This window comes from Lissotriton vulgaris, chromosome 7 (assembly GCF_964263255.1).
Source record: "Lissotriton vulgaris chromosome 7, aLisVul1.2, whole genome shotgun sequence".
Classification (NCBI taxonomy): Eukaryota; Metazoa; Chordata; class Amphibia; order Caudata; family Salamandridae; genus Lissotriton; species Lissotriton vulgaris.
This window is the reverse complement of record NC_141695.1, coordinates 1,316,123,196-1,316,145,834: the sequence shown is the minus strand read 5'-3', so window position 1 is coordinate 1,316,145,834 and position 22,639 is coordinate 1,316,123,196. Positions and strand designations below refer to the sequence as shown.

The 22,639-nt window shown below is 43.4% G+C and overlaps 1 protein-coding gene across 2 annotated transcripts in view; it reads right to left on the bottom strand.

Moving 5' to 3' along the window:
• The window catches only part of LOC147703583 (uncharacterized), a 1,699,045-nt gene that overhangs the window by 1,288,260 nt on the left and 388,146 nt on the right, over positions 1 to 22,639 (bottom strand). For both annotated transcript variants that reach the window (XM_086931923.1, XM_086931924.1), the window contains exon 8: positions 6,433 to 6,596. In XM_086931923.1, the coding sequence (XP_086788049.1) occupies positions 6,433 to 6,596 (164 nt within the window). The remainder of the gene's footprint in view (positions 1 to 6,432; positions 6,597 to 22,639) is intronic.

Below are 22,639 nucleotides of genomic sequence, written 5' to 3'. Positions count from 1 at the left end.
CAAATGAAGCCCCCAGAAACACCGGGCGAGCCAGGCACAGGAGTGCAGTCCGGACCAGTCCCAGGAATCGCTACTGCCCGGCCGCCATCTTCGGAGGAATGACAAAACAAACCTTGGAGAGAAAAAAAAAATAAACATCCGCCCACCGCCGCATGACGTTCTAAAAGAGGCGGGATGCGAAAAAATCTAGGGAATGCCCACGAATCTGCTCCGACAATTACGGACAGATCTCACTTCCAATGGCTAGCCTCCATTTATGAAGCTAGCCAATGGAAGAGAGAGGCGGGACAAAGCCCCGTACTAGTAAACATAAGATTTTGCCTGCGCGAACACTGCTGTGCAGTGCTACGCCAGGCGAAACCTAAAAACTGGACTAGAAAGCTCCTCACACTTTACTTGGTGCAACTTCAGATCATGGCTCCTGCCACTGTTACCCTTCCCTGTCTCTTCTTTCCTCTCTTTCACAACTCTATTTACTCTGCCCATCAGCACTTTTCCTTTGCTGTATTCCAAATGTTTCCTCTCACTGCCCCCTTGTTTGGCTTATTTCTGATGTATCTCTTTACTAGCTTTCTCCATTTCTCCCTAAGTAACTTCTTCTCACTTACTAACCTCATGTGTCCTCTGCTTCTTGCATCCTCTCCGCTCTCCTCCCTCTCTCTCTCTCCTGCCCCAATCCTCCACAAATTCTCTGTTGTCATCACGCCTCCATCTTCTCAGTCTCCTGCCATCCCTCTTCAGTTCGAGGCTCTATGAGACCCCATATCAACTGGAAGTCTTTCACATCTGTTTTAGTTTGCGTTCTGAAACGTTTATTTTTTTGTGCCAATAAACATGCAAACCTATTTATACTACAATACAACCAGAAACCAAGACAGCGTGAGATACTCACATTTGTCTTGGGAATGCTGCTGAGAACATGTTAAATGACTTTTGACATACATTGTTTTTGCATAGCTGAGGCCCCCATTCCCAGACAGTACCTGTGAAAAAGATGTGCCTGAAATTACATCGTCGGGTGGGTAGACAGCCACCCAGATCTTTTCTCAGGGGGTATGAAATCTATCAATTACTAACAGAAACAGTGATCCTTATTTACTCACAGTCCTAGTAATGTGGAGGGATTGCTGCCCCACAAGGAATTTGAGTCAGAGCATCACTGGCCAATGAGGAGCGGGAGTTTGGCAGAGTGGTTTGCTGTAATTCTACTGTTGAATGGGGTATGCAAGAGTTGACACCCTCAATTCTCACATGCTCATTGTGTGTTTGCGAAGCAGTACTGAGGACAGGCCAAAGTGACAGATATTCCCATGTTCATGAGGATAAATAGGCTAGACTCGATGTGCACAAAGCACAGCATTCTATTTTTCTAACTCCCCTCTCATTGGCCGATGCTGTCAGTTATCAAAAGGATGAGATAAATCTAGAGGGACAGAGTGCAATATGACTATAAGATTGTATGTCTCTTTGCTGCCCCCGCTTGTGCCTTGTGCCTGCATCTTAACTTGTTAGCCCCTCTCCTTCTATCTCGGAAGCCCCTTGGCGCACTCACTGTTAGTTCTATGTCTCCTGAGCGCTAAGGAGACAGACCTTCAAAAGGTACCTTTTACCTCTCTTGAGCCCAGGTGAGACCTAACACCAAGTCCGTAGGTAGGAGGGCTCTCAGTTATGTTCTCCCTATGTGTATAGGTGTGTTCAAGGAGACTGGGTAGGGGGTGATAATATGGGCTGACTCTTGCCTTTTGGCATGTTCAGTGCATTCTTGGAGATATGTCTATTCATCTATAACATTGGTGAATATCAGCTGTTACCATGTGATAATTTACAACATGGTAGTTCACTACGCTGTTTTTACCACCCTAGACAATACCATGCACTTTTTTGAGACTTCTTGTAAATTACTTTTACTATGCAAGATTATATTATGCATTTTCTAACCACACTTTTTTTAAATGTTTTTTTAAAATTATTATTAAACATTTTAAATAATATAAGTTATCAATAAAATGAAGATATTTTTGCCAAAAAAAATGTGTACGTTGTTGGCCTGTCTGCCTTAGGGTGGTCTTCCTCAAAACATTTTGTCTTACTCCTCCTTTTTGTGCTGATCTCGTACTTAGGGCTCTGCTCACTTTACCGCTGCTAACCAGTGCTAAAGTCGTTGTGCTTCTTCTTTTAAACATGATGAAATTGATTTATATCCAATTGGCACATTTCATTTACTTGTAAGTATCTAGTAAAGTAGTACTGTGTGTATTCAGGGTCTGTAAATTAAATGCTACTAGTGGGCCTGTCGCACTGATTGTGCCACCCAGTTAAGAAGCCTTCTAAACCTATCCCAGGTCAGCCAATGCAGCCTGTAAGTGCAGTTTTAAACTGCCATTTCACATTGTCAAAGTAAACCTCTTGAGAGGCCTAGTCCTTCCTTTTTAAAACATGTAAGTCACCCCTAGGGTAGGACCTAAACAGCCTGGAGGGAAGTGCACTGTGTATTTCAAAAGTAGGGCATGCCCTTTTAGGTTTCACATGTCCTAGTAGTGAAAAACTCTTAAATTCATTTTCCACTACCGCAAGGCCTGCCTCTCCCATTGGGCTACCTTATTACATTGATTAAAAGGTAACTTTCAATTGGAAGCAGGCAGGCAGATCAAGTTTGATCTCTAAAGAATTGTTTTTTTAAACCCTCATTAATGGTAAAAATGGATTTTAAGTCACTATTCTTTAAATTACACTTTTAGAAAGATGTCATTTTCTTGTCCAAACCCTTTGGTGCTTGCAGCTTGCATCCTTGGTGAAATGACTAGGTGTAGCTGGCAGTTGGTCTTTGCATATTCCTCGCTGACAGGGAGACACAGGGGGAATAGGTACTGTCAAGATGGGCCTTCTCTGTCAGGGTGAGGAGGTGGAGCTGTCACCTACCACACTTGCACATCACAAAGACTCTGCCTCAGCACTCTCCACTGTTATTTTTTGTCCCCCACACAAGCTGAGGCCAGGGCAGGGAGGAATGAAATTCCAGAAAGATCTGCAGGGGAAAATTGTAGAAGATTCTTCCACTTCAAACCTGGCACCTGCTATAAATATTGGACCTCTTCAGATCACTTCTGGAGCTGTGGCCAGAAAAGACTGCCCAGCTGTGAAGTCTGCCCTGTTGCCCAAGATCTTCTTTGCTGACCAAGGCCTGCTTTTTCTGCACCAGGACTCTTCTGCTGCTGTGAGCTCCCCTGTTGAATCCAGCCTGCCTTTAGGGACCCAGGGCTCCAGGAAATCTCCAAAGGTCAGTAGGCTGGCCCTCTGTTCAAGCCACAGGGACATAACAGCTTTCTTTGCTGTCGACGCAACTCCAAGCATCTTGATGCAACGCAGGCCACCACTGACACCTGTCCAGCGCATCGCATCTCGTCCTAGACTCCAAAGCATCGTGCCGCAAGCTTCTACTAGCCCTCAATGGCTTCTTCGCTACAACACAGCTCAACGTCGATACTGGCAAAGAGCAACGCATCTCATCCTTGATGCCAACACAGCTCAAGTTTTCACATGTTCCCATCAACGTCTTCCTCGACAATGGCGCAAAGGATATCACTGCAAGCTCCCATCCACAGCTTCTCAGACTCTGCCGCTGCACGACTCATCTCGATGCAGGACCTCACATTGCTGCTCCTCTTCGATGACTCCTTGACACCAGACTACACCGATTGATGCAAAGTCTCCCTGTCTTGACACATAGGCCATAAGGGACTTTGTCAGCCAACTGAACTCAGTTCTGTATCCGGCCTGTGCTCCATTGCGGTCAGCCTGAATTGTGACTTAGACCCCATCCACTGAGACCACAAAACCGCTGTTGTACATTTTTGCCTCTTGGCGCTTGATTTCTTTAAAACCTTCAAAATTGCTTATCTCCAGTTCTATTAATAGGATTTTTGTTGTTTTGGTATCGAATAATTTACTAAAATCTACTTTTTTTTAGATTGTTATGTGATTTATCTTTTTGTTATGTTTTCCCTTTATTACTGTTTTAAGTACTGCACAAATATTTTACAGATTGCCTCTAAGCTAAGCCTGACTGCTTGTGGGCCAAGCTACCAGAGTGTTGAGCACAGGTTAATTTGGGGTTTGCTTGTGTTTCACCCTGACAAGCATTGTGGTTGTTGCTCGAGTAGAGTATCACCCCACCTCTACCAATATCCCAATTTCTCACATATGTTCCTTAAACATACTGGCTTATCAGGGACATATTGGGCCTTTCTTACCGATTTGCTGATGATTATTCTACACAATAGTCACTCATCAGTGGCATACTTTGGGCAATCTTGGCGACATGTTGCCTATCCCTGCATTATAGTGCTGATCCATGACATATCTATTTGCTTTCTTGGCAACATGCTGGCTATCTTCATAGTAGTAGCCCACCCATGACATATTTTGTGGCACTTTTGTTGATGAGCTATCTCTGAATAATAGTGGCCATTCCATGACATATAGCGGTCATGTTTGGTGACATGCTGGCTACACTTGCATAATAGTGGCTCACTGTGACATATTTCTGGGGGATCCTCGCTGACCTGTTGGCTATCCTTGAATAATAATTGTCCATCCTTGATCTATTGAGGGAATTCTTGGTAAAATGCTAGTTTTACAACAGTGGCCCATCCTTGCCTTATAGTCAGAATTCGGGTCAGAATTCGGGTCATAATTCGGGTTATCCCTGGCATCATGCTAGCAAAAATCTTACCATATGATGGACATTCCTGGGATTTAATGAGGATTGCAAATCGGCAAAATCATATTGAATATGTATTGTACACTAGTTATTGATAAAAATGACAAGCTGATATTTGTACACCAAAATGCACTTAATATAAGTGAACATGCAGTATTTGGAAACAAAACATTTGTTTTTTTCATGAAAAAGTCACAAGCTTCTGTTTAGAGTGAATTACCATTTTTATCTATAATGTTTTTTATGGTGAAACTCATGCATTTTCTGAATCTGCACAGCTTATAATGTGGGTAAATTACTACATTATTGAAGTAAATGTAAAACTGATGTTTGAGTAACAATCATGTTGAGCTCCAGAGACGAATTACTGATGAGTGGCCCCTACTCTGAATCTGTGTAGTCTAAGATACCCATATTTAGGAATCAGCTTGTTTCTCAAATCCCTGGGACCTTGTGCCGCTTCACCTGCTGCACAATAGATAACCACACTACTGACTATATTTATAAAAAGATTGTATTATTAATGTTGGCTGGTTGAACCTTTCTCCTGTCCGATCCTATCATTTCTATGTAAATGAGCCGAATCATTTCTCCATAAGGCTGTAAGTGTTGTTTACCTGTGCTGTCAATGGTCTAAGTTTGTGAGATATATAACTTCTCATGTGTCCTCCCTCCCACTCTGAGTAGGGTCTTGTTCCTAAATTATTACTGAGAATATACTTACAAGCGGCTGGATGGAAAATCAAAGTCAAGAAAGATGCTGCAAACATTTTGAAAACTGAAAGACCACGGGAGTTTGCACAATTAGCTGTCATCTTATGAACAGGTATCCGCGCAGAACACAGCACAACGCCAGTTTTGAGACATTGCACTGTCTTAAGTGCATACATTTAACTCAGAAAATCTTTGAATTAGTGCGTGAGCTGTAGACACATTCCCCATTGTTATTCAGTTACCTCCTATGAGGTCTCAGTAACTGATAAATAGCTAGGGACCGCAATTAAAGCCCCAAATCATTATAAATACCATTATGAATCATAATTAGGAGGTGCTGCCCCTTTCATGTGTCCTCCTAAATGCAGTTCGGAATGGATCACAAAACCCATTTGGCGAGGCGTTTCTGCAGGTACAAAATGGGCTTAGTAAAATGCAAATACACCTTTACATTTGCAAATGCAAAAGTGTTTGCTTTATCGGGTACCTTATGCCCTAAAAACAGGTGTGCAACTCTGCACGGTAAGTAATACGCATAGCTCTTGAAAGGAACATTTAGGATACTTTCTGTTGAAAAAACTCCAGTTTGCCCCATGCTTTCAAGGTTGCGTCCTAACGACCCTAAGAATCTTCGGGGCAGATTTACAAGCCCCTTGCGCCACTTTTCCGTCACTTTTAACATTGGAAAAGTGATGTAAGGGTGGCGTAAGGGGCTTGTAAATCTGCCCCGTAATGTTTGCTTAGTACATCACAACGAGTTATAGAATTTTATTAGGGCTCCTTAAGAACCTCTTGGATTTCAGTCAATTGATGTAAAATTAGTGATATAAAATGCACGATGCAGCCTTTTTTTTATAAACTTTTCTCTAAATGTTTCCACTTTAAGGACGAGGTTTGGCTCCCTCGGTTTGCTCAGTCACAGTCAACAAGAAAATCGATGTCCCACAGGTTTTAGAGTTCCCCAGTCAGCACTTGCAATGTGTTTTTGAATAATTTACCTGACATGAGTGATTGGTTGTATTCTTCTTCTGAGCACACGTCATCCCATTCTGGAACAAAGCAGTCATATTAGCCATGTCAGACACGTCATACAAGCAGGAGCAGGCTGCACTTCCTATCCATTCCATTTCCACCTCCCGCAACCTTCCAAAAAAGAATCCCTCTGTAACAACAAAAACACAAATATGGGTTACGATTTGAAGGAGGCAGAGCATGGACTAACTCAACAAAAAGTGCAAATTACTAACCTCTAGCAGCCTAGATTGTATATTGAGGGGAAGCATTATCCACTGCTACACAGAGAATCAAAGTCAAGGCATTTCAAACTGTAAATTCAATGTAGTAGCGGGTAATACAATCTTAGCACCACACTAGCGTCTGCTACAATCACAGGAAATGAAATGTGAAATGAAAGTCTTGATATGCCATACATCAAAACATTTTCTGCAGAACAACAATTACTTCATGAGTTAGATTCCAGTAGAACATCTATATCTCACTTATTCAATCTTCACTTCTGGGCAGCGTTGTCATTTCTAATTCACCCAAGAGCTCAATGTAAAGGAATGTTTAAGGTACCCACTTCTACTACGCCTGTGGATGCACTGCAAGAATGTGCAGACATACAGGGGCGTAGGAGACACTAAAATTCTGGGGGGGACAGGGACAACCTTGTGGACTTTCCGTTGACCCTATACAAATCAATGCCCGTTAAACGAATACAATTGCATACTTTTGAAATGAAATATTGAGACAAGCAGGCATGTAGTCACAGCTTTATTGTTATTTACATTTACATAGTAATCAGACCAAATGTTAAAAAAGCATGTATATGAAGCTTGCATCTTCATGCACCAAGCAAACAAAGGTCACTGACTTAGAGTGGGGGCATTGTGTTTGCAAGTGCATTATGGATTGAAAAGTACCTGCTGCTGTATTCCTGGTCTCCAGCAATTTTCAAGCAACAATAAAAATGTGAAGATAACTTTGATGATTAATGTTCTTTATTGAGAGAGATCAGAGGTTTGTCTAGTGGAAGTTTTGACTCGTGGTAAGGTAGCCACAGTGGGGTAATATGCCTACTGCAAAGAATGTGTACCACGCAGATCACAAAAATGCATATCATGCAAATAGAGCAAACAGAAGGAGATGCTGGATAGAGTGCTGAAACTTTTTAGACACTCACCCCCAGTCACAGATCTGGGTTGAATGCATCATCGTTTTTTGGCTCACTTTGCTAGTTCAGACACAGCTATATGCAAATCAGTCCCAGGATGCTTGTTTCTGGTCCAGGGAAGACATGGATTGGTAGTTCGGGCTGGACTGTTCTCATGAGGCACAGGGTCAAGACTGATTTGCATATAGCTGTGTCTGAACTAGGGTGGCCAAGTGAGCTAAATAATGATGATGGATTCCACCCATATCTGTGACTGGGGTGAGTGACTGCAAAGTGTCAGCACTCCATCCATCATCTCCTTGTGTTTGCTTTGTTCACCCTAAGTTGGCAGGGTATGCCCAGATGTGAGACCATTGCTCACTTTGCCACAGAATTCAAGCTAGCCTGGCTGATGAGGGCTGTTAGCATGAAACCAGACCCAGGATGCTTGTTTTTGGTCCAGGGAAGACATGGCTAGGCAGTACGGGCTGGACCGTTCTCATGAGGCACAGGGTCAAGACTGATTTGCATATAGCTGTGTCTGAACTGGGGTGGCAAAGTGAGTTAAAGAACAGTGATGGATTCATCCCAGATCTGTGACTGGGGGTGAGTGTCTGAAAAGTTTCAGCACTCCGTCCATCATCTCCTTCTGTTTGCTTTGTTCACCCTAAGTTGGCAGGGTATGCCCAGACGTGGGTCCCTTGCTCACTTTGCCACTGGATTCAAACCTGGCTGGTGAGAGCTGATAGGCCAACACTGGTCCCAGGATGCTTGTTTCTGGTCCAGGCAAGACATGACTTGGCAGTTCGATGGATTCAACCTAGATCTGTGACTGGTGGTCAGTGGTCCGACCATCATCTCCTTGTGCTTGCTTTGTTCGCCCTAAGTTGGCAGGGAATGCCCATACATGGGTCCCTTGCTCACTTTGCCACTTGATTCAAGCTAGCCTGTCTGATGAGGGCTGTTAGCCTGAAACCGGTCCCAGTATGAAAGTTTCTGGTCCAGGTAAGACATGGCTTGGCAGTTCGGGCTGGACTGTTCCCATGAGGCACAGGGTCAAGAGTGATTTGCCTATAGCTGTGTCTGAACTGGGGTGGCAAAATGATCTAAAGAACGATGATGGATTCAACCCAGATCTGTGACTGAGGGTGAGTGTCTGAAAAGTTTCAGCTCTCCGTCCATCAGCTCCTTTTGCTTTATCATGTAAATAGGTCAGTGAGTTACTGCTTTTGTCTGAGAGATTCTTTTGGTATTTGCAGTTTATAAGTTAAAATCTTAACAGTGATCAGTAAGCTATTAACCGTCATCAAAGAACTGCATGAAAACCTCAAGGTATAGATTAAAATGTTATGACTTTACCCCAGTCTTTCCTTATCCTAATATTTGAATATGGGTTCATAAGGATACAAATCAATTCTGATTATTAAAGAGAACCCCCCAAATATGGTGTTATGTTTTTAATTCTGAGTTTGTACTTCTCTTGTTTTGCAATGCCATCCTGTGCCCTGGGCACTCCCCAACGTTTTGCTGACTGGTACTGGTGGTACCTGAATCTGACTGACCCTGGCCTCTGCCTAACCAGGCACAGGACCAGTGCTATTCTGAATGAGACACTTAAAGATACTGTGAAACACCTACATGCACTAGGGTGCACTATGGGTTAGGCTACCCCTATGATTGGCATGACCTATAAGGCCCTAGTACATAATAGGGCAGGGGGATGAGAACTACCTTTAAGTCCCTAGTATATAATAGGACATGGCAGTTTAGAGGCCAGCAGCCTTTCTGCACCTGCATGTGTGCACTGCTGAAGCCTGAGGACAGTTTAAAAGGAGCCCTGTGTTGTAGGACTGCTTTTAAAATGCAAATTGTGCCCAAAATCGACGTTTGCGTTTGGGGAACTTACAAAATGATGAACTACAATGTTGGGGAAACATTAAGTTAAGTGGAAAAATGTTTCCACTTAACTATGGCTGTATCATATATGCCGCATAATACATCATTTGCTGTATAATCTAACAATTTCCCCCAAAACAATTTTGTAGCTCAAACTGATCAAAAATGACTAAAAGAAATGTGACTTATGTTGCTGTGGAGTGTAGGGCCCTTTGCAAAGGTTGACTGGTCACCTTTCCCACTGCTGCATTTGTATGTTACACAGGTACTAATGAGGCAAAAGCTCTGCAGAGGCTCTTAGTATGTATAAATATGTCAAAATAATAACGTATAAAATGTACCGCATTATGCTGCAGCCTTTTTATTGTTGCATAATTTAGTCAACACTGCAACATCATTTTGCCCTCCATTGCTGCATAACTCCTGTGGCCCGAAAATAGGTTGCACATGTTAAAAGTGTTTGTGCATGAAGCAGAGACCATGACGTTTGAAAACTTAGGGGCTGATTACGATGGCAGGTGGACTTCAGTCCGTCTGCCATCGAATCGGGGAATGGGACCGGTGGCCTGCAAGGTGGCGGCCCCACGATAGGCATTACAATGTGACCGCCACTATGGCGTTCGCAGTGCCTATCTTTTACATTGCAGCAGGTGCTGCTGGCCGCATCATCCACTGCAATGTAAAAAAGAGACAGGTTACATATATCAATGCACTACGTGGCAGGCACAATGCGGTGCCTGCCTCATGATGCAGTGATATGTAAGTGGGGCATCATAGGTGACCCCCAGGTCTGATGTCTGGGGGCTGGGGGGAAAGGGGTACGAACCCCCAATGTCCCTTTCCGTCATCTTTTCCATGGTGTGTGAACCACCATGGATAGGCTGGCGGGTAAGAGACATCGTAATCCCTACTGCGGTGCACCACAACCAGGACTGTAGGAACCACAAGCTCCTCCACTGCACTGGCGGGCTCAAGGTGCCCATCGGGTTTGTGGTGGTTGGTCTTTCTGACCACAAGGGAACAGCCTACCATTATAATATGGCGGGCGGTGATGCAGTCACCGATGGCGGCGCCACCGATGGGGTGACGTGGTGGTCTCACTGCCATTATAATCACCCCCTAAGTTTGGTGTGCGTGCAAATCCTACATTGCCAACCCCTGGTAAGTTGCACTACTACTGCTGAAAAGGCCAATGGAGGTACCAATGGGTGCGGTGTACTGGCCTCAAGGGTCTTGTGACCTCAGTGACAGAGTCACTACCGCACTAGGGTGTGCTGCTTGGTAGGTCTGCCCGCAAGACTGGAGGTGAACTGCAGTATGGATTGTGGTGGACAGGCCTTCAAGGTTAACTCACACTTGCCACTGTTAGGGTCCACCTGCGGATGCTAAGACACCAGGGCTTCTAAGGTCTATCGGGCCTTCTAAGGTGTAGCATCGGAATAAGCTCTGTCAGGAGTGTGGTCTGATAGACTGGTCATGAAGGCTGAACATGGTTCTCCTGGTCCAAATTCAGCAGCTCTGGACAGAGTGCCACATCCTCTCCCACACTGAACACTATACTGCCCCACAGAGAGAATCTCGCACTGCCTTCGGCTACATCTCAATTGTGCTGCGACTAAATTCAAATTATGCACTAGACAACAGTATAATTCTGCCTGAAAAAAAATGTAATAACACCCTGGAAAAAGCAAACACTCATAAGGAATGCAAGAATAAGCAAAGCATGTGAACTGTAATCAGTAACAACATGGTTACCTTAACGGTTTTAAACTCCTATATGACTACAGGACCAGGAAGGGACCAGTTTCAATGTCCATTGCTTATATCCTTACAAAATGTAAAAAGTTTGGATTAAAAAAAAGACTACCCCCCCAAATACAGAGCCGCTGTACACATTTTATAAGCTAAAATAATTAAAACAGTTGAAAACAATCATATTAAACGTTTCTACTCCACCCATCGAGCAGGTACTGCAGTACCTTTAGGAATGGTCACTTCCCCACCCTGAGAAAATAATGTTGTTCAAAGAAAGAAGATAAAAAGAAATTAGCACTTTTACTGGCAAACTCTGCAAAGTGGCACTAATGTGTGTGGGTGTAAATAACAATCTGGCCTGTCTGCTGCCGCTCTGTATTGTTTTATATAGGTATTTAATAATATTTTCTCTCCGAGGTTGTTCTTTGGAGTAGAAAACAGTCAGAAAATGAGGACATTTCCAGCCAAAGTGTCCCGCTCTTTTTTGGATCCATTTCCCAGGGGAACAAATAAAGAAAAGGAGAGGCAGGAGAGAGAAGTAAGAGCGGTCTCTTCAAATCACACAAGTGAGGAAGAGCGAGACAGAGAGAGAGCATGAATAGAGAGAGAGGGGGCAGGAGGCCGCTGCCAGAGGCAGATCAGGAGAAGTGGACACTGTCCTTGCCTTCTCTGGGCATGAAGGCAAAGAGTTTTTTTTACCTTCTCAGCCCTTCCCAGAACCGAAGCCTTACTACAGCATAACAAAAGGGCAGAGGCCGGGGGGCCTCTTTGGCGGCAGCAGGGCAAGTGCAGGGCCATTAGGTAGCGCTTTCATGCGCTAATGGCCCTGCGATTAACAGGAGGGCGAGAGGTAATTATTTTGTCCTCTGTCCCGTCCCCCGTGTCCCCCCCACTCCAAAATCTGGGGGGGACATATCCCCCGCGTCCCCCACACTTCCTACGCCCATGCAGACATATCTGCATTTATACAGTCTGTGCTTGCTGAAACTATGCAGATGACATAAAAATACCCTTTCCTACAAACAGTGGAAGGCTGATGGAATGATAAATGATTCTACCCTTATATATTTGCCCGTATTTCCATGGCCCTTTTCGGGGAAAGGGTGGAAATGCAGCTACTTCCTGGAGGCACAGATCCATGGAGGAGTTAAATCACAGTCAGGAGAGGTAGCCAGATGACCACTCAGCAAGTCCATGGCACAATCTTCACTCTCACCTGAGCTCAAAACCTTCTACATCAGATCTCTTCTCAAAAAGAAAAAGCTTGCCCCATCTGATCCAGAAAATTACAGGCCCATAACGAATAGATCATTCTTAAGAAAACATTTTGAGAGAGCAGTGTGTACTCAACCATCTAATTTTGCCAAACATTATGGCTTACTGTCAGACCAGCAATTTGTTTTCAGACCAGGCAGGGGGTATATAGTCAGCCGTTATATCCATCTGGATTGATCTATAACTCTCAGGGGCAGATTTACAAGCCCCTTGCGACACTTTTGCACTGCTGTTGTGTCACTTATGTGACGCAGCGGCGGTGTAAAAAATGCAGCCAATTTACAACGTGACGCATCTAGGTAGATGCGTCACATTGTAGAGCCCTGCGTCACATTATACCTGCGCCATGTATAATGTATGCAGGGTAGGCGTTCCCATACAAAAAGCCACGTAGAACTGGTGCAGTGAAATTTACAAGATTTCACGGCGTCATTCTACGCCTTCACTGCGTCAAAATCCCTACACCTGCTCAGAACAGGCATGAGGATTGGCGCAGGGCTTTTTACATGGGACATACCTATGTTTTCTAGCACATTGCTGGAGTTGCGTCACTTTTGTGAACAACTGCAACAATGCGTCACTTTTGCTCCAACAGATGCATCAGAATTTCTGACGCATATGTAATTCCTTGCACCTGCTGCACTGTATTGTAAATGCAATGCATCCATGGTGGAGCAAGGACATTTGGAGCTGAAGCAAGGAAACTGAAGCATCTATGCAGATGCATAGGTTCCTTGTAAATCTGCCAACAAAAGGACAAAAATTCAGTAGCTGCCCTACTACTTCTGGATTTATCGGCTGCATTGAACGCTGTCCACCAATACACCCTATGGCAAAGACTTCACAATATCGGAACCTGTGACAATACTTTAAATGGATTGCTTCTTATCTCACAGACAAAGTGAAGTCTATCTACTCTCTTTCACATCACCTCCTCGAACACAACACTATGGAATTCCTTAGGTGTCCATCATATCTCCTTTATTAGTTAACATCTACCTAACCCCCTTACCAAATCCAATTAAGTATTACAATATCACTTGTTCCAACTATGCAGATGACACCTAAATCATTTAAAAAATGGATAGATCCAAAGACCTCTACAATTCGAAACTCGAAGACTGCCTTTGATGATGAAGAACTATTTAAAGCTCAGAGACTATGACAAGTGGACAATGGCAAAACGACCAGCATATCGCCATATATATATCATAAGAAACTTTAAGCCAATCTGATAACATCAGGAGAAGTTAGAAACCTAGGAATAACCATGGATTCAGGCTTATCCTGGATACCTTATGCTGACAATGTTACAAAGAGGGCCTCCTACACAATGAAAACACTATGGGCCATATATAGGTAGCCAAATAGCGGCCGGTAACGGCCGAAATTTGGTAATTTACCGAATTTCGGCCGTTACCGACAGGTATTTAGCCCTTTCTAATGTAGGTGAAAATTCGGTAAATACCGAATCGGTCTTTACCGATTCTGTATTTACTGAATCGGTTTTTACCGAATCGGAAATGCAATGTAGAAAGCACATAAAAGAGTGCTTATGTGCTGTAAGAATTTGTTAATTACCACCAACTTCAAGTTGATGGTAATTACCGAATCCTTTTAATAATTCACTTTTGAATTTTATTTGAAGTGCCATGTGGCAGACATACATGCTCTTAGGGCATGTATGTGCGCCACATGTGCCACATGCACAATTCAGGGGTGCAACAGGGTGTCAATGTGACACCCTGCCACCCTTGAATATGCTCCCACTATTACAGATTCGGTATTTACCGAATCGGTAATAGTGAATGTCTTCCCATTCATTCCTATGGGCCTCCAGGCCCATAGGAATGAATGGGAATTACTGAATCAGTAAATACATTCTTAAATACCGAATATTACCGATTCGGTAACATTTACCGAATTTTTACCTACATACTATTTACCGATTCTTAAATACCGAATCAGTAAAATTCGGTATTTAAGAATCGGTAAATAGAGATTACCTACATATGGCCCATAGTCACATCTTGCCATACCTTGGATACCAACAAAAACTGCTAGCCATCTTTACACTTGTAATCTCTAAGCTCTACTACACCAACAACATATACATGGGGCTCCGGGACTCATTATACTCAAAATACAATTCATGAAAATGCTGCCGAAGGCTTCTCCAATGCCTTCACCCAAGAGACACATTACAGTAGCTCTGCAATCACTCCACTGGCTATCTCCAGCTAGAAGGGCAATGTTCAAGGCACTCACCATTCTCCACAGAGCCTCCCAATGAAAAGGACTACTATATCTACAAGTTAAACTCAAGCAATACAAAAAAACATAACAATGCACTCCAGACTTGCACCACTTATCATTGTAAAACCTTACCATAGGAATTCTGTAGGAGGCACTGCTTTTTCAGTAAAGGCTGCCAAGCTCTGAAACTCACTATCGGCCACCATAAAAAGCATGCAGGAGCACATACACTTCCGAAGACAGTTGAAAACTTGACTATTTCCTAGATACATGCATCAACTGCAGACAGACAACAGAGCCCCGAAAACTCACACTCAAGTAAGTGCAATACTCCGCTTACAACCCACGAATTGCAAACAACCCAACTAGCAAACTGCTTCAATTATGCAGGTAAGCAGAAAAAGGGCTGACTATTGAGTCGCTGTGACATCATATAGCTATGTACTTTCATTTATAACTATTATGCCCCACAAAAATTCCAAAACCATAATACACAGTGGTCAGCAACAAATTGCAACTTGCACCTCTGAAATTCACATAATACATATATGCTAAGAGGGAATCCTTCATCAGCACTGAACAGCCAAAATCAAACATCACCAAATGAAAAGGCATGGGATAACTGAAGAGATGTGTCACACATTACTGGACAATTTTGGAGGACTTTAATATAGTCGAGTCACTGAAGGTCCCAAATATCTATAAACTCTGACTGCTTCTTTACATCTCATATAGACACTCAGATATGAGATGATAATAAAAATGCCTATTCCTACAGATCCCTCCAACCATGCCAGCTCAGGACCAGAAATACACACATCTCAGATTGGACAACCCAGTGTAGTAACTAGCTAAGCAGACTATATCATGTGAAATAATATAAAGAACCGACAGAGCTATTCAAAGTTAACAGTGTACTGTAAACCATAAAACTGAACATCTATCTCTCACGCTGCATCATCCAAAACACTGCTCAGCGCTACGTCCCACATCATGATAACCGCACCTTGGTGGTCATCATGCACAACATGTAAACACTTCCCACATAGGATCAACAAAAACAACATTCTTCCAACTTACATAGTGTAGCATGCTACTCATGTAGGCAAGCATTTCGGCGCCCCAAATAGGGGTAGCAAGCACTCTATAAATGTTTCATACAATTTAAGTACAATACAATACAATACAATCAGAGGAGAATCCCAACACATTTAGTTTTGCCATCCTGAGGGTAAACCCACATTGAAAATTATCATTCAAAATACTTCATTGAGAAATTTTTATACATCACATCAGTAAAAACAGAGAAATGACCAAGCTGTCAGGTGCATGAGATACCGTTTTATTTAACATCATTAGCATTGGTACTCAATTTTTCCTCATGTCTTTCTCTTAAACACGAATATGCGGTTAATGCTTTTAGATTTAATAGTGTATAAATGAGTATAATAATAAAATCCTGGACTGGAAACAGAATTAGTGAAAATTAACCTCTGACAGCTCCCCCATTTAAACTTAAATCCATGTTTTGTACTTTTACTTGCTTTGTATGCGTTTTAACCCAGAATGGCATGAATATTCACTCCTCACTAGTGTGTCCTTGGCCATTGTTGTTAGATGAGCACAGCACATGGTACCGTGCTTAATTTGAGCCGGTGGTTTCCAGTGTTCAGCACCGGAACCTTATTGTCAACACCGGCCCTTACAACAGCCTGCGACTTGGTGGCGCTGTTTATCTAATTTTGTGAGGAGCACAACAACAGTTGCTTAATAGTTAAATATAAATTAAAATCACTAATACCTGCCACCCAAAGCTATAAGAATAGCTTGGTCGGGATGTATTAGTTAATTTTAATATATATTTAAAGTCTGAATTCTGAATAGTCACACTTGTATGAGTGAGATGAATTTTTGTGATGGAACTGTCATTCACAGCGATAGTGGAGGCAATGGGTGGAGCAAGCTGTAGTGGCCTTCTAGCAAGGTCCCAGGCACGTATTAATTTTTTTTACAAATTATGCACTTATCTGGTAGCCATTTTCCCTTTATTTTAAGTGAACCCACAGACGGCTTAAAACGTGACATATTGGGTACCCTTTGATGCTTCAGAGCAATGGTTGAATTATATTTGTTCAAATTACAAGAGACGTTTTAATATCTTTATTTTTCTTTTTTATTAACCTAGTTAGTTTTATTTAAACATGTGGCTCCATGGATAATTGTTTACACTCCAAAAATACTATTGAACGGAACATGTGTTACTTGTATTAAAACACATTTTTTTTCAGGCGATTGAGATGCCTAAGTGCAGCACAAAGTCAAATTCTAAGGAAGCCCTGTTTGTACCTAACTGCTTTCTATCTGCTTGCAATTTCCTCCGTGACCATTTACACTAATTTCACAACAATACAATTTGGAGCATTAATATTATTACCCTTAGGCATCCCAGCGCTAGTTGAGCCACAAGCAATTCAAGGTTCGATTGCAAGTTCTGATAGAGCCACGTCTTTAATTGCTTCCTGAATGTAAGATGGTGGGTCGTTGATCTAATCTGGATCGGTCGTGTGTTCAATAGAATGGATGCATTGTATGAGAACATCTGACCTCCTGAACGTTTTCTCATGATTCTTGGCAACTTCGCTTGGAAAAGGTTGGCTGATCTAAGGTTACAAGAGGGTCTCTTGGTTTCTATCTTGGAAGTTTTGATCTCCTCTCTGTATTTTTGTTTTTTCTCTGGGCAGTAATCCTTCCTCCAGCCTCTCTCCAGTTTCTTACATTTTTGCTTAACTTATCGTATTTCGCGAGTATACCATGGGAATCGTTTTTTTATAGATTTCTTTGAGCTCCATTTTTGTGGAATAATGGAGTCCAGTGATGTTTCAATCCATTCATTGAAGCTATTGTAAGCTTTACTGGGATCGGGGGTCACCTTTGGGGTAGGTGATCGACAATGTATTAGACCAAATTTCAGGGTCAAGTTTTGCCCAAGATCGTTCCCAGCTCTTTGTTGGCCATTCGTTGGGGGCCGCCCTTACTGGCTTCCAATTGATTGCAGGTGGCCTGTCATGAAGAATTGGAGGGCTGAAACCTTAAGCGCAGATGCCCCTCAGGTGAGTAAGTTGTTCTTACATCTACAACCAGCCCCATTTCCAAAAGATCAAAAGAGATTCCCAACCAGACTAAAAACTCATATGGTGAGAGACAGTCAGCCCTCAAACTAAAAAGTCTAGTCAACAATATTCTGAAGGATGAGATGAACTGGTTCCTTTTTCGCTGCCACCGATCTTTTCCGTGTTGTCTCTGAGGACTACACCATCCAGCCTGCCTCACGCTTGGGGGACACAGCTGAAGGCAATTTGGGCAGCTGCGCTCAAGAACCAGTGCAGACTCCCGCAGCTCAGGTTCCTTTTCCACTGCCACCAATCTTTTCCGTGTGGTCCCAGAGGACTACACCATTCAGCCTGCCTCACGCTTGGGGGACACAGCTGAAGGTAATTTGGGCAGCCGCGCTCAAGAACCAACGCAGACTCCTGCAACGCACGTTCCTTTTCCGCTGCCACCGATCTTTTCCGTGTGGTCCCGCAGGACTACTCCATCCAGCCTGCCTCACGCTTGGGGGACACAGCTGAAGGCAATTTGGGCAGCCTCGCTCAAGAACCAGCGCAGACTCCAGCAGCGTGGGTTCCTTTTCCGCTGCCACCAATCTTTTCCGTGTGGTCCGGGAGGACTACACCATCCAGCCTGCCTCATGCTTGGGGGACACAGCTGAACGCAATTTGGACAGCCATGCTCAAGAACCAGCACAGACTCCCGCAATGCGGGACGCACGCGTAGACTGTTCTCGGACGAAGCCCGGACCAAGGGAGGGCCCGTCAGAGGCTGAAGGAGGCTGGGCTGGGCCACGTTACTTGGTTTTTGTTTTTGGCAGGACCCATCCATTACGCTACCTAGACCCTTTAATGTGGGAATCAGTACCTTGATTGAGACTTGAGCCCGATAGACTGAGAAATAAGGTACTGGATAGCCATATTATATTATTGTGTGTTGAAACATCCTCTTCGGGCCATGGCGCAGAAGGAATATGTTAAGAGGAAATCACTAGTGTGTCAATGGGTGGTAGGGACCCTAGATGCCTTCCTTCGGAGGGCTGAGTCAGTCGTTATTCATGAGATCACTCTTACCGAGTGCAGACTCTCTCTTGAGCTCCAACCCCCTCCCCTACAACTTAATACTTCGGGTTGCATAAACCCAGGTGTCCATCTTAACCCCGGTTCCTATGTTAGCTCTCCTACTCCCCTGACAACCATTATTCCGCCCAACCATGTTCCTGTGTTATGTGCTGTCCCACAGACAACCAAAACAGTGGTCAGATCAAAAGTGCATACCAGAAGCCAAATAAGTAAGATTACACAGGGGGCTAGCTCTCTACCCCAGCCCAAGAAGCGGAAAGGGCCAGGTCCTGGTAAACAAACGTACCCACTATCTAAAAGAGGGTGTAGAGGCGCAGTAAGAGAGGTTGTTGAAGAAACTGAGGATATAGCTGGAAACATAGTGGTCAATACTGTCTCTTCTCCATCACTCCTACCTTCCTTGTCATTCAATGATAGTGTAGGGTTCTGGTCTAAATTGGGTGACACTGTATCAGTTTTATTTAAACCATTGATGCAAAAGGTGTCTAAATTGGAAGTGGATATCGATAAACTTAAAAGCATTATTTCCCTAGACCTGCAGAAGCAGTCAAGCCTCAAGAATACATATTCCTCTCAGCTAACCTAGGGTAGATCCACCAGCTCTAAATCTGTTCAGCATACTGGGTCTAACTGTAGTTCTAAGGGCAAATCCACTAATTCTGGTCTAGGTCTTGTAGTGGCTTCACCTGTTATTTCTTCTAATAGTCAAGACACTAACTGCATGGGGCCACTTTACCGAGGGCCACGGACTCAGCCTATATCTCAAGCACACAAGAACAGTGCCCAAACATCCAAAAATCATCTCTCCCTAACAAGCATAAACATGTACGCACTGAGGAAACACAGTCCCAAAGGAATAAGGGTGTTTATAACAAACTAGGGAGTGAATTGATAGGAAATCACGTACTCCATCTGCCTCCGGAAGCAACACCATATATGATAGTGCTAGCCAATGTCCCCAAATTGCCCCCGGGAGCGCCGGAACATTGGTCTAGTCTGAAAAATAAATTTTTATATGAGTTAAATAGGAGAACAAGGATAGGAAACCCGCTTTCTTCAAAATTTAAAATGGTGAGACGGGTGGTTAGGGAATTCGAACAAGTCTCGAGAAGGTGATTGCTTAGTAATCTCCTTCGGATCACCCGACTTAGTTCATGCGATTTTAGAAAGGGCAGGTAACTGGTCGATGGCACAAACGGGGATCAGTATCTTACCACTCAGACATTTTTATAAACATCACCATATGATACAGGTACCATTCGGGGAGTTTTTAACGGGGCAGAGGCAGGCCAGATTTGCTATCCCAGTCAACAATCAGTTTGATGTTTTTAACCCTTTAGATGAAAACAATTACTGACCACTTCGATCCCACTGGATAGAGGAAGATCCGCGTATGTAGTCCCAGTAAGGGCTAGCTTGCCCAAAGTTCAATCTAACACATGTGGGGAAGATACGGGGACCCTTGATTTTAGAGAGATGGCAAGGGTCTCAACTGCGAAGCCTACTACTGGTAGCCCACATATGGAGTTTGGGCATATCCTGGACATACACACTAATATGTTACCCATAAATTCTCTGAGCGTTGTTAGTGCTCCAACCCACGACCCTCAGGATGCTAATCTCTTCTTTGAATCAGTAGTTGGGAATCTTAAAACTGTAGTTACTGAGGAGATAATTGATAATTCAACTGATGAAGCTGCAGACGCTACTGGGGTGTCCCTGTCTGCAGACACTGGGTAAATAATAGCTTAACTTTATTATCCTGGAACTTAGCAGGGGATACACTCCAAACTTCAAGATCCCGAAAGGTTTACTGCTATGGGAAACACTGATATCTGTGTATTCCAGGAAACCTGGGCCGTAAACAAGGTGCATATTAATGGCTACACCTCATATTGTGTGGATGCTCTTCCTCCAAAAACGACAGGTAGGGCCAGTGGCGGATTGTTAATATTGGTTAAAAACACAATAGCCTGTAGGTACAAGCAACTTTTAATACATTCACTTGGCATTATGGGCATTCAGCTTACATTTCCGTCTGGCTTAATCCTGACCTTGCTAAATGTTTATGCTTTTAGCAGGGAATCTGTGGTAGTTTCACTATTAGACGATTTAGTGGGAGGTTATCAAGTGAATTTTAAAATCATAGTTTCAGGGGACTTTAACGCTGCATTCGAACCCTCCGCTCTATTAAGTGCTTCCCTCGAAGAGGAGGACGAGATATGGGGCATCCCCAATTTGGTAGCTGGTAAACATGGCCAACGTTATTCAAACGTTTCACTACAGATTGCCTCCCTAACCGCTGGTAGGAGTCTGAGGGCCTGTAAAGGGAGAACTCCTTCAGATATAGGAAAAAAGGCTACTTTCAATGGGGGTCATAGATTATATTTTTGCTGATATTAGAATACGGTTAATAGTGGAAGATATGATCATTGAACCAAGGTCAGACAGTGATCATAACACTTTGCTTTTAAAACTGAAGGGTAAGGACCTAGATAGGGATGCCCATTGCCATAATTCCAAACAAATAGAGCAGTGTCCAACTAACAACAGCAGAAGAGTCATATGGCCTACAATTCAAGCTGACCAGGACCTTTACGCCAGAATATATAAGTTCCTAGTGGCCACATTAACTAATATGTGTAGCCATAAGGATAGTACTGATTTTCCTGATGTTTTGCATGTTATTGCAGCACATAAAGAGCTTTTTGGAGCTCTACAAACGGTCTTCTCAAAACATAGTCATGCTGAAAGGCTTGCCAAGGTGAGGGATCGCAACTGGTTTAATGACAACTGCAAGAGAGCTAAGAAGGCATTACAAATAGCAGTCAGAGAGCGCTCTAGACCTGACATAATTTCTGCTCGCAATATTTATAGAGTAGCACTTAGTAAAGCCAAGCGTAAATACGCTGACACATATTGGAACGATCTGGTCTTAGCAGCTCAAGCTAGAGATAGCTGCATGTTTTGGCTTATTGTATCCGAGGGCAGCTTGGAGAATTGTACTTCCAATAAACATCATATGCAGTCGGATGTTTGGGTGAACCATTTTTCAAGCTTACATTCTGACAATGTGGGTATTGTAGGCCCACATACTTGCCAGGCTGTCCCAACCTTAGATATCGCTATTTCTGATGGGACCATAAACAATCCACCACTAGTCTTTAGCTTGGAGGACACCATGTCAGCAATCAGTAAACTAAAAGCAGGCAAAGCCCCTGGACCCGATTCGATACCGGGGGATCTGTACAAATCTGAACCTACGATATGGGCACCGTATATATATAAACCTTCTGTTTAACTGCATACTTGCTGATGGGGATATTCCGGAAACATGGAGGGTTGCAGAGGTAATAACAATCTTTAAAAAAGGCGATCCTGCTATCCCCTCCAATTATAGACCTATCAGTCTAATAGACAACTTACAGAAGGTTTTTGCCAGGCAAGTTTTAGACAAACTTCAAGAATGGATGGATAAAAATATGGTACTGTCTCCAGCCCAGGCGGGGTTTTGTGCTAGAATTAGCACGTGCGACCAAGCCTTCAGATTCTCCCTGCTTGCATGGAAGTACGTGCTACTTAGGAAACAGCCGCTCTACATAGCTTTCGTGGACCTGCGAGCCGCATTTGATTTGGTTCCGCACAATTGTTTGTGGAAGACCATGCTTGACCAAGGTG